The following is a 15,944-nucleotide window of genomic DNA, read 5'->3' as shown; positions in this document are numbered from 1 at the left end:
TTTTAGTATCTCCAGGCAATGATCTCCTTTACTTTCACATTAAGTGGCTTTTGGCTAACAGATGTCTTTGCTGTTTCCCCTTTTCTTTATCCACTACAGGTGGCAGCACTGAGACCAGCAAGCACCTGTCAGGTGGACTGATGAGATGAGACATGAGATCCTCGGTTACTGCTGTGTTTGCTTTCTGGTGAGTCCCACTGTAGCATTTTCAGTAAGCCATAATAAGACATTTTTTACAGAAAGCAATATGAGACACATACTGTTCTATCATTTTGGTATAGGTATTCTGACAAATCCAGATTTTTGTGACTGAATCAAAAAAAAAATCATTTAATAGTCTTTAATTCTTACTATCTTTAGATCCCTTTTGACCTTTTTTTTTTTTAACCTTTCTGACTGAAGCTAAGACATTCACATTTATCACTTTGTAAGTGTGTTTACCTGAAGACACACACACACTTCTGGCCTGTTTATTCAAATATTCAAACATCTGCAAACTTGTATACTAAAAGGAAAGAAAAAAAAAGGAAATAGAAGACCTCCACACAGAGACACATACTTTCATTGTCACATACTACATGCACCACTTTGCTTCTCTATGCCATATTAGTGGTCAGAACAGTAGCAGCACATCACAAGCTAAAACATAAGCTAATCTGCACCGATTTGCAAATTTTCTTATTCTGTTTTCATTGTGATGAGTCACGTGAGTTGTGACAGCAAACAAATTTTCGATCACCCTCCAAACAAGAGTCTCTCATGGTTATTTATAGTTGTGTAAAGGCATCCAGTAGGTGGGCAAAAGGAAAACAGTGTTAATCTATTAATACTCTTTTTTTCACAGGTGGATCCTTTTCCTGGTCTTCTTTGTGCAGCAGCTAAATGCAGTAAGACTTCAGTTTATACACATTTATATTCATACTTACTATCACTATAATACAAAGCACCTTTACTGCAAATTACTGTGCAATACACTGCAAATACAGTAGATCATGTAATGATTTATAAAAATCACATATGATACATCAAAATATCATTGCCACTGTTTTAAATGTGTTACTTTTACTCTAATTTTTTTTTTTATTATTTGCATTAGCTAGCTATCCCCATCCATTACAGAGGTTAGTCCAAATAGTGGCTCAGCTTTGAATGAAATCTTTCCTGAAAGTCATTACACACACTTTAATTACAGATTCCTTTTTGTTAACACAGCTGCTGCTAATGCTGCTGCTGGAGCAGACAGGAATGTAGTTTCATGTACAATCCATCAGTGTAACATCAGGTCAGCCCTGACTCTGCTGTTCAGCCAATGTTACTGTATATGTTATTGCATGTCACAGTCTGTATGTCACTGTTTGTGTATACAAATATCAAGCACATAGACTCTTAAGTTAGTATTTGTTAAGTACTTCCCAGCAAATCTCACTGTACCTGGAAGCTGACTGTTCAGCTCCTTATGTGTTGATGTTATTTATCCCCTGGTACTTAATGTTTTCCTGCACATTATGGTCTTTTGTACACAAATACATAGTATGTTTAAATTAGCTGATAAAATGTTACAATAACATCAAAATCCAGGCTTGCTTTCAGAGGGATAACAGCATCATTGATTGAGAGATTCCAAACTTTCAGTTATGCAGAAGTTATACATATGCGACATAATATGCGACACATTTAACCAATTTGAGTAGCAATGGAAACATGCCAGCATTTCTTCTACATTTGGTTAATACACTGAACCTCAGTGTCCTATTAAACACACAGCTGACCACTGAAGTCACTTTTCTGAATGGTGGAGAGAGTCCCATTAAGGTTAGGACTAAAACTGTGGGACAGGTTTATCAACACACGTGCAGTTGGGTATATGTCAATTTCACCAGTGTAAATAAGCCCAACAAATATTTAGAGACAACATTACTAAATGTTTGAAAAACAGATATTTTTGCAGTGCAAAACTCCCAGAACACACACACACACACACACACACACACACACACACACACACACACACACACACACACACACACACACACACACACACACACACACACACACACAGATGAGAATACTTATCATTCGGAAGTGTAAACTCACAGTACAGGTTTACAGCAGAATGTCAAGCTATTACAAAAATAATTCTTATCAAGGTCAGGTTTATTTACCCATCAGTGTGAGAACACTGATATGTGCAAAGCCTTCTAATCTGCACTGTTCAGCCTCTATAAGAAACTGTATTAGTTCCCAAGACTGACATTCAGCAAACAATGAAAAAAAGTACACCCTTGTTTAATCAGCCTGCTGTTCTTTCCTAATGCTCACCGGCACCTGTGGGGTTTTTTAAAATTTTTTTTTTTTTTTTTAGGGTAAGACTGAGGACCCATGTAAAGGCAGAGACTGCTCTGTGTGTCGGTGTCTTCCTGCCAAAGGTGCAAGGGTACGGACTGTTTCTTTTCAAGACATTATGAAATGGGACTGTAACTTAATTTTTAAACTGACAAATAATTTGTCTTGATTTGTCTGTCAGTACAAAGATGTTATGCAGGAAATTTTACAATTTGAATACAGTTATCCAAACATTAATTCCATTGTTATCTGTCCTGATAATTAATTATTAGAACTGGATGACTAACAGCAGACAAGAAAAGAAAACAATGGCAACTAAACAAAATGAAGTTACACAGAGACTGCATCTGCTATTTTTTTTTTTTACAGCATTATTGTTATTCTAAATAAAAGCCACCAATAACTTCATGGGAAAAACTGTTATTCTGATAGTGTTTTTGCTTTGTAGGGGGCTCCTGGTAAACCAGGGCAGGAAGGTGAACGAGGAATAATGGGACCACAGGGACATGAAGGGCCTCCTGGAGACAAGGGCAGGATGGGAGCAGTAGGATCACACGGACCAGAGGGACCTACAGGAAGCCGGGTTAGTGTTCATTTCCATGTTGTGTGAGACATATGATGAAATTAAAGCAACTGCCAATTACATAGTATCTACTGCTCAAAAAAAAGAAAAGAAAGAAGAAAGAAAGGAAAAGAAAAAAAATAAGGGAACACTAAATCACACACCAGAGCTTGATGAATTAAAAATTTAAATTGAAAATCTTTACTGATATACACTCACTGGCCATTTTATTATGTATATCTGTTCAGCTGTTCTATTCAGCCATGGCAGCAACTTATTGCATTTAGCTGTGCAGAGATGGTCAAGGCGACCTGCTGAAGTTCAAAACGAGCATCAGAATGGGGAAGAAAGGTGTTTCAGTAACTGCTGATCTACTAGGATTTTCCCATACAACAGTCTCTAGGGTTTACAGAGGTCTGAAAAAGAAATAAAATGCCTTGCTGATGACAGAGGTAAGAGGAGACTGGCAAGGTTGCTTCAAGCTGATAGGAAGGCAACAGTAACTCAAATAGCCACTGATTACAACTAAGGTATGCAAAGGAGCATCTCTGAATGCACAACACTACAGCAGCAAAACAACAAACCCGATGCCTTTTGAGTCAGATAAGAACAGAAATCTGAGGCTCCAGTTCACACAGGCTCACCAAAATTGGACAATAGCAGACTGTTAAAACATTGTCTGGTCTAATGAGTATCAATTTCTACTGCATCATTCAGAAGTTGGCATAATCCTGAAGTGACTGCCAAGAGGTTTTTAGATTTAGTTTCTTCCTGAAGGACTCTGTTAAAACTCTAACACATTTATATGTAATACCAGCCGATATGTATCAAAAATATTGGACGGTAGAAGATTGAAAAAGCGGCACCTAGCTTGAATTGATCCTGTCTTGTATCAACTGTTCAGGCTTTGGGTGGAGTAATGGTGTGTGTGTGTGTGTGTGTGTGTGTGTGTGTGTGTGTGGGGGGGGGTGTTCTTGGCATATTTTGGGCTTTTCAGTCCCAATTGAACATTGTGAAAACACCACTGACTATCTCAGTATTGTTGCTGACGAGGTCCACACTGTGGTCATAAAGGGATAAAGGGATACAATCTGATGGCTGATCCAAGCAGGATAGTACATCGTGTCACAAAACTCAGATAATCTCAAGCTAATTTCTTGAACATGGCAATAAGTTCACTGCACTCAAGCCTCCACAGTCACCAGATTTAAAACCAATAGAGCACTTTTGGGATGTGGTGGAACAGGAGATTCACATCATGGATGTGCTGCTGACCAATTTGCAGCAACTGTGTGATGCTATCATGTCAATATGGACTAAAGTCTGTGAGGAATTTTTCCAGCAGCTTGTTGAATCTATGCCATGAAAGCAGTTATGAAGCAAAACAGGGTTTAACCTGTTGCAAGCAAGGTGTGCCTAATATAGTGACCAGAGAGTGTATGTTTTGAGAATATCAACACTGCTTTGAAGGCTGGGTTAAAAAAATACCAAAAAAGTTACAATTATTTGTTTTCTCATTTTTTTGAGTATGTGAATGGATGGCTACTGTGGTTCAATAAATGTTTTTTTATAATACAGGGAAATACTGGTGCTCCGGGTTTTCCTGGAAATAATGGATCACCAGTAAGTACACTGTTGTATATTTACCTCCAAATGAGGAAGAAATAAACAGCTGACGATAATGATTCATTTCAATTGAGTGGGGACTCCAACAATTTCACAAATTCTGTATAGCTCCGACAGTATGGTGTTACAGTGGTTAGCACCGTAAACCTCACAGCAACTAATGACTCTAAATTGGCTGTGAGAGTTATGTACCCTGGGCAGATGTGTAACTGCCCAGTTCATAGTTAATAATAGTTGGAGACTCATGTGCTTGCTATGCCCTCTAGTGGACAAATATAAGACACACTGTTGGCACTAGTCTGGTTTTCTTCAATACAATATGAAGCTGTATCTCAAGTAAGCAGTTTTAGTTAGTCATCTTAGTCATCCACCACTATGATTAGAATTACATTTTCCTGAAGTTATAAATGCTATATTTCCATATAATTTTAAATTTGTGAGAAAGACCACAACTGTCACTTGCAACACTCTGTGTTTGTATGTGACCACAGCTGCGTTGTTTTCTTCAGGGTCACACTGGAGCAGGCGGGGAGCCTGGTTTGCCAGGAGTGGATGGCTGTAATGGGACGAGGGGTAAACCAGGAATCCCCGGTTTGCCTGGTTTGGATGGCCTTTCTGGCCCACTGGTAAGTAGAAGACATGTTCTGCTCTGTTATTAATGGTGAGACCTTCAGATGTTCTTCCAGCATCTTCTAAGACTTTAGCTTGGGGGGTTCAAAAAGAGCTGCACCAAAGTAAATTTCATTAAATTATAGTTAAAGGTTGAAACATTTCTTTCAGTTTTGATCATACTGGACACAGTTTAAGTATCTCTAAACTCGACCAGCATTTAATAAACTCTAGCTGGTAGCAGGAATTTGGTCAATGTCCATATAGATGAAAGGCCGAAGTTTGTGATTTTAAAACTATTTCAGAAAATATTTGAACCAGAGGTAAAACGCTCTGGCTGCCCTAAAAAGCAAACGCAACGTGCACATACTTTACAAATAACAAATAACACCAGACACCACCTTACCTTTGGAGCCCATGTTGATGTTCAAACTAATTAGTATACACAGTATACATTATTAGGCTATACAATGACACGAGTTGTTGTTGGTTAGAAAACATCTCTCAGCATCACTTCTGTAGAATTTTGTGACTTCTTCTCAGACTTTTCAAATTCTAGATATCAACAAAACCTGTGCACAGACAAATATTTAAACACCAGAAAAACTGCAGAACTACATTTATAAGGCTTTACTACATTGTCCAACACAAATGTTCTATTTCATTAGGTATCTGTGAAAATGGTGAATATCTATTATTCTTCTCATTTGTATCAGTATTATTTATATCATGAGCCTTAACTGTCTTTTTCTCAGGGATTTCCTGGACCTAAAGGAAAAAAAGGAGAACCCATCTCTGAAGATGCCATTTCAGGACTTCCTGTAAGTTCTTCTACCCCCTTTGTGTATTTGTTCCAGCATAGTTTTTAATATTTATGTACCCTAGCTGCAAAAATGCTGTTTTCAATTCTTATCGTTTGTACTTTCATTTACAGGGCGAGCGTGGGAGAGATGGACAACCTGGCCTGCCTGTATGTTTTTCTTACTCATTTTTTTTTTAACAATAGAGGAATAATTATCTGTGAAACACTTTAAAAAAATAAAGCAGGCATAACATATTTTAAACTCTTCTCTCTCTATTGTGCTCCTCACACTGACTGCTACCCACATACTGTGTCTTTAACATGATTGCGTGGTTTCTTAAAATTCAGGGAAGGCAAGGACCTATTGGCCCTAAAGGTCGCATCGGCCCTTCTGGCCCTTCTGGGCCTCAGGTAATAATAAATAAATATTTATGCAGAATTTTTTCAGTATCATATATTACTGTGTGTCACTGGTACATGTGTTATTCTGTTTAGGGCTTGAAAGGACCTGCAGGTGTGAGAGGACCACGAGTGAGTCATAATCTTCATAGTATTTGACAGTACTTGCAGAAAACTATTTCGTGCTGTTCCAAGTATGCAAAGCGAAACACTTATTAAACTTTTGGTTATTGTGCAGGGTGATCCTGGAAGATCACTGGCAGGTGAAACAGGTGACAATGTAAGAAACCTTTTTGGCCTTTGAAAGTGCTGTATGTCTTTGTGATAGTTATCTTGCATATTTCTCACAGTTAAATTTTTCATATCATCAGACAAATTGTAATACTTGACAAAGCTAACCTGAGTAAATGCAAAATGCAGTTTTTAAGTGATGTGGTCATTTATTAAGGGAAAACAAGTATTCAAACCTACCTGGCCCTGTGTAAAAAAGTAATTGCCTCCCTTCTTGTCACAAATTTACTGTGATTAACCCCATTTTTTTGAAAAGAGAGTTAAATTTCATTAGCCACAACCAGGCCTGATTACTGCCAGACCTGATTATTCAAGAAATCACGTAAATAGAACCTGTCTTACAAAGTGAAGGAGACCAAAAGATCTCAAATAGCAACAAGTCATGTTATGAATGAGAAACAACATCTGAGTATCAATTTCTGACATTTGTCATACTGGAGACGGTTACAAAGTCATTTCTAAGGCTTTGGGACTCCGGTGAACCACAATGAGAGCCTTTATCCACAAAACTTGGAACAGTGGTGAAACTTCCCAGGAGCGGCCGGCCTACCAAAATCTCTTGAAGAGTGCATCGACGACTCATACAGGAGGTCACAAAAGACCCCAGAACAACAACTAAAGAACTGCAGGCCTCACTTGCCTCAGTTAATTGATTAATGAGGCAGCAATAAGAAAGAGACTGGGCAAAAATGGCATCCATGGAAGAGTTCCAAGGAGAAAACCACTACTGACTAAAAAGAACACAAAGGCTCATCTTACATTTGCCAAAAAGATTCTTGATGATCCCAAGACTTTTGGGAAAATATTCTGTGGACTGACACGACAAAGGTTTGTGTTCCATAACATCTGGCAAAAAACTAACAGCATTTCATAAAAAGAACATCATACCAACAATCAGACATGGTGGTGGTAGTGCGATGGTCTGGGGCTGATTTGTTGCTTCAGGATCTGGACGACTTGCTGTAACTGATGGAAGCATCAATTCTGCTCTCTACCAGAAAATCCTGAAGCAGAATGTCTGACCATCAGTTCATGCCCTGAAGCTCATGTGCACTCAGGTTATGAAGCAGGAGAATATACCACCAAGTCCACCTCTGAATGGCTGAAACAACAACAACAACAACAAACAAACCAAACAACAGAATGAAGGTTTGGAGTGGCCTAGTCAAAGTCTGGACTCAAATCAGATTGAGATGCTTTGGCATGACCTTAAACAGGCCGTTCATGCTTGAAAACCCTCCAGTGTGGCTGAATTAAAAGAATTCTGCAAAGAAGATGTGGGCCAAATTTCCTCTGTAGTGATGTGAAAGACTCATTGCCAGTTATTGTTTGAATGAATGTTTGATTGCAATTCTTGCTGCCAGGGTTGGTACAACCAGTTATTAGGTTTAGGGGGCAATATTTTTTCACACAGAGTGAGGTAAGTTTGGGTAACTTTTTCCCTTAATAAATGAAATCATCTCTTAAAAACTGCATTTTGTATTTACTTGGATCATTTTTGTCTCCATCTTTGTCTAATAAAAATTTGTTTGGTGGTCTGAAACATTTCAAGTGTGACAAATATACAAAAAACTAAGAAATCTGGAAGGAGGCAAATACCTTTTCATGGCACTGTATATGTGCATTGTTTTTAACAGTAAATAACCTCCTTAATTTCTTTTTACAGGGTGAACAGGGCCCACCTGGTCCACCAGGACCAGAAGAAGTTGTAAAATATCCTCTACAATTTCTTCCACCCAAAGGAGACAAGGTGAAGGCAATTTGTCGTTTTTTTTGTGTGATTTTTTTTAACTCCTTCATATTTTTTATGTAAATAATTCCAAATTAATCCATATTTTTGAAAATTTTATGGCAACCCATTGATTATAATCAATACAAACAGGTTTTTTTTAAAAGTTGTAAATCAGAATGTTTTTGCCTCTTTCCCAGGGTGACAAAGGTTTTCCTGGGCCATGTGGACTAAAGGGCATACAGGTGGGTTTTTTTATGCCTGTTTACTGCAAGTATGCCTCAAAGGAAAAACAAATGATTTGATTAGGATTTTTTCCTTACCAGGGTGTTGGTGGAGACTACCTCATTGAAGAAATGAAAGGAGAGCAAGGAATCATTGGATTTCCTGGAGCTCGAGTAGGTGACTGAAATCAAACTGGACAATATAGATAGACAAACACATGGATACGGATAAAATAGTTTTCAGCTCATTCTTTCCATTTCTAGGGTTCTCCAGGATTTCCTGGTAGGCCTGGACCAGGAGGACCTGAGGTACAGCTTTCAGATGATGGTATTATAAGTTACTATACTTTGGCATTCTTTCCGGTTAAATACATCAGTATATTTTCAGGGTTCTCGAGGAGCGACGGGACTTCCAGGTATCAATGGAAGAACTGGACTAAAGGTGACATTTGTTTAAACATCAGTGAAATATTGTTGCATTTTGTTGCTTTGTACTTGTGACATGTGGAATCACAATTAATTAACTTAAAGTCAAAATCAAATCTATATGACAATTTTAACAAAAAAAAAAAAAAGAGGGTTACTGGGAGGAAAAGTTAAAGGGCTTGGTTTGATATAGATGACACTGATTTCCATCACAGTTAGAGGTGTTCCATAAATGTCTACTGCTTTTTGGTGGTTACTTAGTAGAAAGTGTTACTTAATGGTAAACTTCAGTGAAACTCCTTGGACAACCTTCTCAGCTGTTGAAAAAAATGTATATCAGTGCCATTTCTTTTCCTGACTATTCTTTCCACATTGCTCTATTATATCCAACAGGGTTACCCAGGAGATCCAGGTCTCCCTGGTGACACACTCCTTCTTGATGGAAATCATGTGAGAGGTGAGAAAATTATACAACTACACAACTACACAACTACACTTGTCTCCCTCCCCTTACCCCCAACCGGTCACAGTAGATGTTAGATTCAACTCATTGTCATTGTGCGCACAAAGCACACAACAAAATGATCGTTCCAGATCACTCATCCAGAGACGAGCATCTGCGGTCATGCAGCCAGAGACCGGCGCTACCATTAGGCAATGTGGTTTAAGTGTTTTGCCCAAGGACACAATGCAGCCGGCAACCCTCCGGCTGCAAGGCGAGCACCTGCCCACTATGCCACTGCCACAAAATCAGATGGCTGCCCCTCCCAGAGGCTGGTTCTCTGCCAGAGGTTTCTTCTTGTTAAACAGGAGGTTTTTTTTTGGTCTGAATGTTGGGCTTTTCTCCCTATTAATGTAGGGTCTTTACAGTATAAAGCACCTTAAGGTGACTGCTGTTATGTGGTGCTGTATAAATGAAATTGACCACAACTGAATTACACCTTCTTTCATGTCTCAAGTGATCATATATTTACTAAAGAATGACATAACACAGAGATATATGTAGAGCATCGCTTGAAATGAATTCTTTTGAACCACTGTTCTGCTTGGAAATTCGTGGTTCAAATGCAGATAAGTCTATAAATCCATACGTCCAGAAGCACTGACTTTAAATCAGACAGTTAAGATGTGATTGAAGTTCAGACTTTCAGCTTTAATTCAACATGTTTGACATAAATTTTGCATTAACTGTTCAGAAATTATAGATATTTTCATACATAGTTCTCCAATTTCAGAGACTCAAAAGTAATTGGACAAACTAGCTTTATTTTAAGTATACGGGTACTTTTATCACTTGCATGAAAATACTTCTAGTCTAGTCTAGAATCTATGTGGAAACGCTGTGTTTCCTCTCTTAAAATGCTCTGCCATATAGAGAGTTAAGTTGCTTGTTTTGGGGTCTCTCTGCATCTGGTTTAAAAAGTATTAATCAAAAAGCATGCTCTTTGGGTTGTGACTGACTTGGCCATTGAAGAAAATACCATTTCTTTGCCTTGAGAAATTGTCGGGTTGCTTTTGCAGTATGCTTTGGATCATTGTCCATTGGCACTGTGAAACACTGCCCAATCAGTTTTGAAGCATTTCACTGAATCAAAGCACATAGTATAGCCCTGTGCACTTCACTGTTCTTCCTGCTATTTCCATCATCAGTCACATCATCAATATTCATCAGTGGCCCGGTTCCACTGGTAGCCATACATAAACGTGCTATAACATTGCTTCCACCATGTTTGGCAGGTGGTATGCGTGTCTCTTGATTGTAGACTTTCATATACCTCCCTCCTTGAGGGTCTTCTTGATTTGGCAATATGTCTTGAAGGGTTTTTCTTGACCAACGAAAGAATTTTCCTCTTTAGTTGTCTTCTGTGTTCCGTCAGGCCTTTTGCTGTTACTGAGCTGGCCAGTGCATTCATTCATTTTAAGAATAAACCAGAATGAAGCAGATTATTGAAATGGTCACTCCTAAAGTTTTTGCTATCTCTCTCAAAGGTTTATTTTGGTTTTTGAGACACCTCCTTACATAGATATCTCATATTGAGAGTTCAAGTGAAAAACTACAAGTTTGTCTCTTAGAGTAAGCTGCAGGTTCTTTATATGCTTCCTTTATCACAAAATAATGAGACAACAGGCCTCATATGGCCATGAAACTGTTTGTCAGTCATTTATCCAGTTACTTTTGAGTCAGTGAAAATGTGCAGCTGAAAGCTGGCACTTCCATCACATCTCAGTTGTTTGACTTAAAATCCACTGTGATGGTGTGGTGAAAGGCAAAATTACAAAACAATGTGTTTTTGTCAAACATGTAGTCTGATTCACCTTAAGATGAGATAAAACAATATCTTCTTTATGGGTTTATGTTTCAGGGGCTAAAGGTGACCTTGGACATCCAGGAGCACCTGGACTCCCAGGGGACCCTGGGTCCATGGGCTTGCCTGGGCCCCCTGGTCCACCAGGATTAGCAGGTCAGGCTTCAGTCTTTGTTTCAGCATTTTAACTGTGAAGTCCTGATTTATTTTGATTTACTCTATATTCTATATCAATATGTACAATACATATACTGTATATTACTCCGATTACATCCTGCAACCTGGCAGCCGTTCAGTCTATTGATGTGGCAATGAACATATCAGTGATCAAATATTTTTTTTCTCTACAGTTGATGGACTGTGTTTTGAGATTTGAAAAATGTAATCTATATCATTTGAAATTTTACATTTTTCTCTTATACCCTTACAGAGGGCCATGGTTTACCTGGTCTGCAAGGTCTCATTGGTCCCAAAGGCTACAAAGGAGAACCAGGAAGGTATAATAACTATTCCCTTCCAGGACCCAAGGGAGTTAAAGGACTACCGGGACCTAAAGGTACCACAGGCCTCCCAGGCCCTCCAGGTATGGGCTTTCTTCTCATTGCATATAATACAAAGGACAAGAATTTCCCATGTGCAGAAGTTAATCTAATACTTGGATTGTCATCACTTTTTGTATATGATCATTTTAATGATGACTTACTTGCTGGTTTGTATGTCTCTGTGTTGGCCTGATATGACATAAATGATGGGATTGGCGTAGGCTGTGGAGGTAATTAAAAAAAAAATCTTATTAAAAATAAAATGCGTAATTTAAAAATTCAATTTATTTTTTAACTTATCTTTGACTTATTTTTAACTTATGTCGGTCTTTTTACTCCCAAAGACTACTACTGTGAGCCTGGTGACCCTGGGGACCCTGGTGACCCTGGACCCAGAGGATCAACTGGAAACAAAGGACTCAAAGGAGTTAAAGGTGATCTGTGACTGTTTGTGTGTATTAATCACACAAGACAAGACTCCGTTCTTCTTTGTGAATACTGGTGTTGAATTTATGAACAACGTGTGGGAGTCTAGTGGAAGATGAACTTTGATGTTTAGTTTCTCTATACAATCATTTGCATGTGTCTGTGCAAGGACACCTTGGGACTACATTTAGATTCAACTAAATTTTTGTTATTTATGTCTTGAATAGGTTGTCCAGGGATCTGTGAATGCATCTCTGGCATGGGGAGCCCAGGGCTTCCTGGTCCACCTGGTTTTCCAGGCCCTCCTGGGTTAACTGGAACTCAAGGACCAAGGGGGGAACCAGGTCTGAAAGGAGATGAGGGCTCTCAAGGACCAGAAGTAAGAACAGTGGGACTAAAACCATAAAACTCAATGTAATTTCCTAAAGCATGTTTCAAAGTACATTTGTTTGTTTTTTACGTGTTTTATGTGTTATTTTTGTTATTCCCACATTGCAGGGCTTTCAAGGACTTTCTGGTTTAAAGGGACAAAAAGGTGAAAAAGGTGATGCCTTTGATGTAGGTGTTAAAGGTAAGCACTGGTTAAAGCCACACTTCTCATATACACAGCATTATTATAAATGCAAAGTTTTATTTTGTAATTATCTCAATAGTTTAAAAAAAATGGCTGTAGAGGGGATGGAGTTTAAAAAAAATTGGCTGTAGAGGGGATGGAGAATTTCAAATTATGTTATTTTTTTCTTGTGTTCTTGTGTTCAGCAAAGATGGCAACCACTGCACATTGTATTAGGCAAAGACTGTTGAATATCTTTAAATAACATACAGGCTGTATTTGTTTTTCTGGAGTGTTTAAAGTCAAATATCTAATGGATGCATTTATTACTGGAAGGTGCCACGGGTGACAGAGGTGACCCTGGATATGATGGCCTTCCTGGAGAAACAGGTAGACCAGGACAGGATGGACCAGATGGCTATGTTGGAGAACCAGGGCCACCAGTGAGTCTGTATATATTTGTATTCCAATAATGTAAATCGTATAAAAAAAAATCTTTTAAGACACTGCATATGTAAAAAATTTCCAGTTTGATACTTTTTTGATACATTTTTTTAGTTTATTTTTCAGGGTGACGGCCATGAAGGATCACCTGGTCCCAAAGGTAACCCAGGTTTTCCTGGACCCAAGGGATTTCCAGGGCAAGCAGGTCCCCCAGGTCAGGGTTTGCAAGGTCCTAAGGGAGAACGTGGACCTAAAGGAAATCAGGGACTTCCTGGCATACCAGGAATTTTGGGGCGACAAGGACCTCCAGGTCAGGTCTCCAGGTCTCTCACCATATTTCATTATGCAAAATGCCACGGGATGTAAAAAATGTTATATTTGTGTGCAGGGGAAACACAGAAATGCTGTGATGAAGGCGAGATTGGCCCCCCTGGTCCAAGGGGTGAGCCAGGTTCACCAGGTAAGTCTTACAGGTCTCAATCATTTATCTGAAAAGCCTGTGTTATCTGTGTTTTATTGGGCACTCTAAATTTTCAAGTACTAATTAAAGGTAATTGGTAGATTGTTTAGTGGTTTCTATTCAACCATATTTATAAAGTTTGTAGTTTTCAGAGTTACCCAGAATTGGCCCTACAGTTACTACTACTAGTGATTTATAAGCTATTAGCTCAAAAGTTGATGGCAGATTTGTGTGGCCACATCAAGCAACCAAGACATTGCTGGTCCATGTTGCAAATCAACTTCATTTTATCTTTTGACTTCTTGTAGGTATTCCAGGTCAACCAGGGAGTGACGGTCCCCGGGGACAGCCAGGATACCCTGGCCCTAAAGGCATGAAGGGAGACAATGGTAGAACTGGGGGGACCGGACCACCAGGTAATGGCTCTCCAAAATGTTGGCAAAAAGGAAAACAATGAAGCATTTGTTGAATTATGGATCATCAGTTAATCACAGAGTAGGAAATATTCAATAAATCTATTAATTATAGAAAAAAAGTTGTTTTACATGCTTATTGGTCTTACCTATTTATAAAAGGGCCTCCAGGTTTAATTGGGGAACCAGGTGAACCTGGTCCCAGGGGAATGAGTCTAGATGGAATTACTGGCCTTCCTGGGTTACCGGGACTGCCAGGTAGGAAGGGTGCCCCAGGAGATGTCCTCTCTACCAGGCCAGGTGCAACTGGCCCACCTGGTCCTCGTGGGAATGATGGCAATAAAGGACTCCCAGGAATTCCTGGAAACCCAGGATCACCAGGTAAGATTCATTTATGTGAATTTAAACAAATCTCCTACAAATGGAATTCAGTTAATGCGGCCTGAATTACAACACAATCAAATTAAAATTAGTTCTTTATATTCAGATTGGTTGACCACTGGTCTTTTACAATTACAGGCCCACATGGCCAACCTGGACGACCAGGCTATAAAGGAGCGCCAGGAGTCGATGGTGAGCCTGGTGTGCCTGGGCCCCTAGGCCCACCATGTTCATATTGTGAACTGGTAGGCCCACCTGGACCCCCAGGACCTCCAGGAAATTCTGGAGCAAGGGGAGTACCAGGTGAGCAAACTGCTGCACCAACCAAAATCATGGATATGTGTAGTCACGCTGCATTTCTTTTTATTGATATTTTTCTTATCTTCTGAAGTTAATTAACAAACACAAGCACAATGTAAAACCCATGTCTCCCAGGCCAGGTGAGAGACATGGTCTCTCCAACACATCCTGGGTATACCTGGGCTTCCTGCCAGTAGGACATGTCCAGAACACTTCACCCAGAAGGTGCCCAGGAGGCATCCTAATCAGTTCTGTTCTCATATGTATACCCTTATATATCAAGTTCTCCTTTTGTTTGAAGACATTTTTTGAAAAAAATTACATTTGCTAATGATATTACGGAACTTTTACTTCAATTTCTCCAGCATTGAGGATTTAAACTTTTTACATAGTTTTTACAACTCCATAGTTTTACATCCACACATAGAATTTTGGAATGTTGATTGTGCAAAATCTGAATAAACATGGAGTAACAACTAAATAAACAGAGACATTCACTGAAATTCAAACATCTTTCTCTTCTGCATACCCCATAAAACCATATATTTATAGCACATTTTTAACTGCTTTGTGTGTGGACTTTGCTTCAGCTCTACGTTCAAACTGTTCCACAGTTTTACTTCATACACAGAAACACAAAAAGATTTCCTGATAGTGGTCACATAAACAGCTTTGAAGTTGCAAAAAAACATTTAAATTATAACCTCCTGCTTTTGCAGAGAAAATTATTTTAATATTTCTAAGTATTTGATTATGTTTTGTTCTGAACAAAAGTGGTACTGTTTGGAATTTCACCAGATCTGCAGATTTCAATATTTTAAGCTGAAAGAATAGGGAATTTGTATTAGCCCCATAACCCACATTGTAAATGATCCAAACAGCTTTTTTTTATGAATAAAAACCAAATGTAATGTTATCATTCCAAACCAGCCAATAGTAGAGGACATGGAGTGATATATGAACTAATAGCTGCTTTGCTCCATTGAGTACTGCAATGCTTGATACTTTAGAATGAATATATTAATTGTCTGCTTTCCAACTTAGTCTCGCATTTATTATTCCCCCAAGAAACTTGTTCATTTATTCTTTCAATGTCAACCCTATTTAT

General features: G+C 38.8%; 1 protein-coding gene across 1 annotated transcript in view; it reads left to right on the top strand.

Annotated features, from left to right (window-relative positions):
• The first annotated feature begins 152 nt into the window (after positions 1-152).
• The window catches only part of LOC115795369 (collagen alpha-1(III) chain-like), a 29,753-nt gene continuing 13,961 nt past the window's right edge, over positions 153-15,944 (top strand). Inside the window, exons 1-29 of the mRNA XM_030751237.1 lie at positions 153-187; positions 845-887; positions 2,363-2,434; positions 2,792-2,926; positions 4,484-4,528; positions 5,041-5,157; positions 5,896-5,961; positions 6,075-6,110; positions 6,291-6,353; positions 6,438-6,473; positions 6,580-6,621; positions 8,299-8,382; positions 8,562-8,606; positions 8,688-8,759; positions 8,850-8,894; positions 8,974-9,027; positions 9,405-9,468; positions 11,375-11,473; positions 11,748-11,900; positions 12,081-12,089; positions 12,204-12,293; positions 12,513-12,664; positions 12,784-12,856; positions 13,175-13,281; positions 13,409-13,592; positions 13,671-13,742; positions 14,051-14,158; positions 14,318-14,536; positions 14,675-14,839. Of these exons, the coding sequence (XP_030607097.1) occupies positions 153-187; positions 845-887; positions 2,363-2,434; positions 2,792-2,926; positions 4,484-4,528; positions 5,041-5,157; positions 5,896-5,961; positions 6,075-6,110; positions 6,291-6,353; positions 6,438-6,473; positions 6,580-6,621; positions 8,299-8,382; positions 8,562-8,606; positions 8,688-8,759; positions 8,850-8,894; positions 8,974-9,027; positions 9,405-9,468; positions 11,375-11,473; positions 11,748-11,900; positions 12,081-12,089; positions 12,204-12,293; positions 12,513-12,664; positions 12,784-12,856; positions 13,175-13,281; positions 13,409-13,592; positions 13,671-13,742; positions 14,051-14,158; positions 14,318-14,536; positions 14,675-14,839 (2,485 nt within the window). The remainder of the gene's footprint in view (positions 188-844; positions 888-2,362; positions 2,435-2,791; positions 2,927-4,483; positions 4,529-5,040; positions 5,158-5,895; positions 5,962-6,074; positions 6,111-6,290; positions 6,354-6,437; positions 6,474-6,579; positions 6,622-8,298; positions 8,383-8,561; positions 8,607-8,687; positions 8,760-8,849; positions 8,895-8,973; positions 9,028-9,404; positions 9,469-11,374; positions 11,474-11,747; positions 11,901-12,080; positions 12,090-12,203; positions 12,294-12,512; positions 12,665-12,783; positions 12,857-13,174; positions 13,282-13,408; positions 13,593-13,670; positions 13,743-14,050; positions 14,159-14,317; positions 14,537-14,674; positions 14,840-15,944) is intronic.

This window comes from Archocentrus centrarchus, chromosome 17 (assembly GCF_007364275.1).
Source record: "Archocentrus centrarchus isolate MPI-CPG fArcCen1 chromosome 17, fArcCen1, whole genome shotgun sequence".
In the NCBI taxonomy this organism is placed as follows: Eukaryota; Metazoa; Chordata; class Actinopteri; order Cichliformes; family Cichlidae; genus Archocentrus; species Archocentrus centrarchus.
This window is presented reverse-complemented; position numbering and strand designations above follow the sequence as displayed.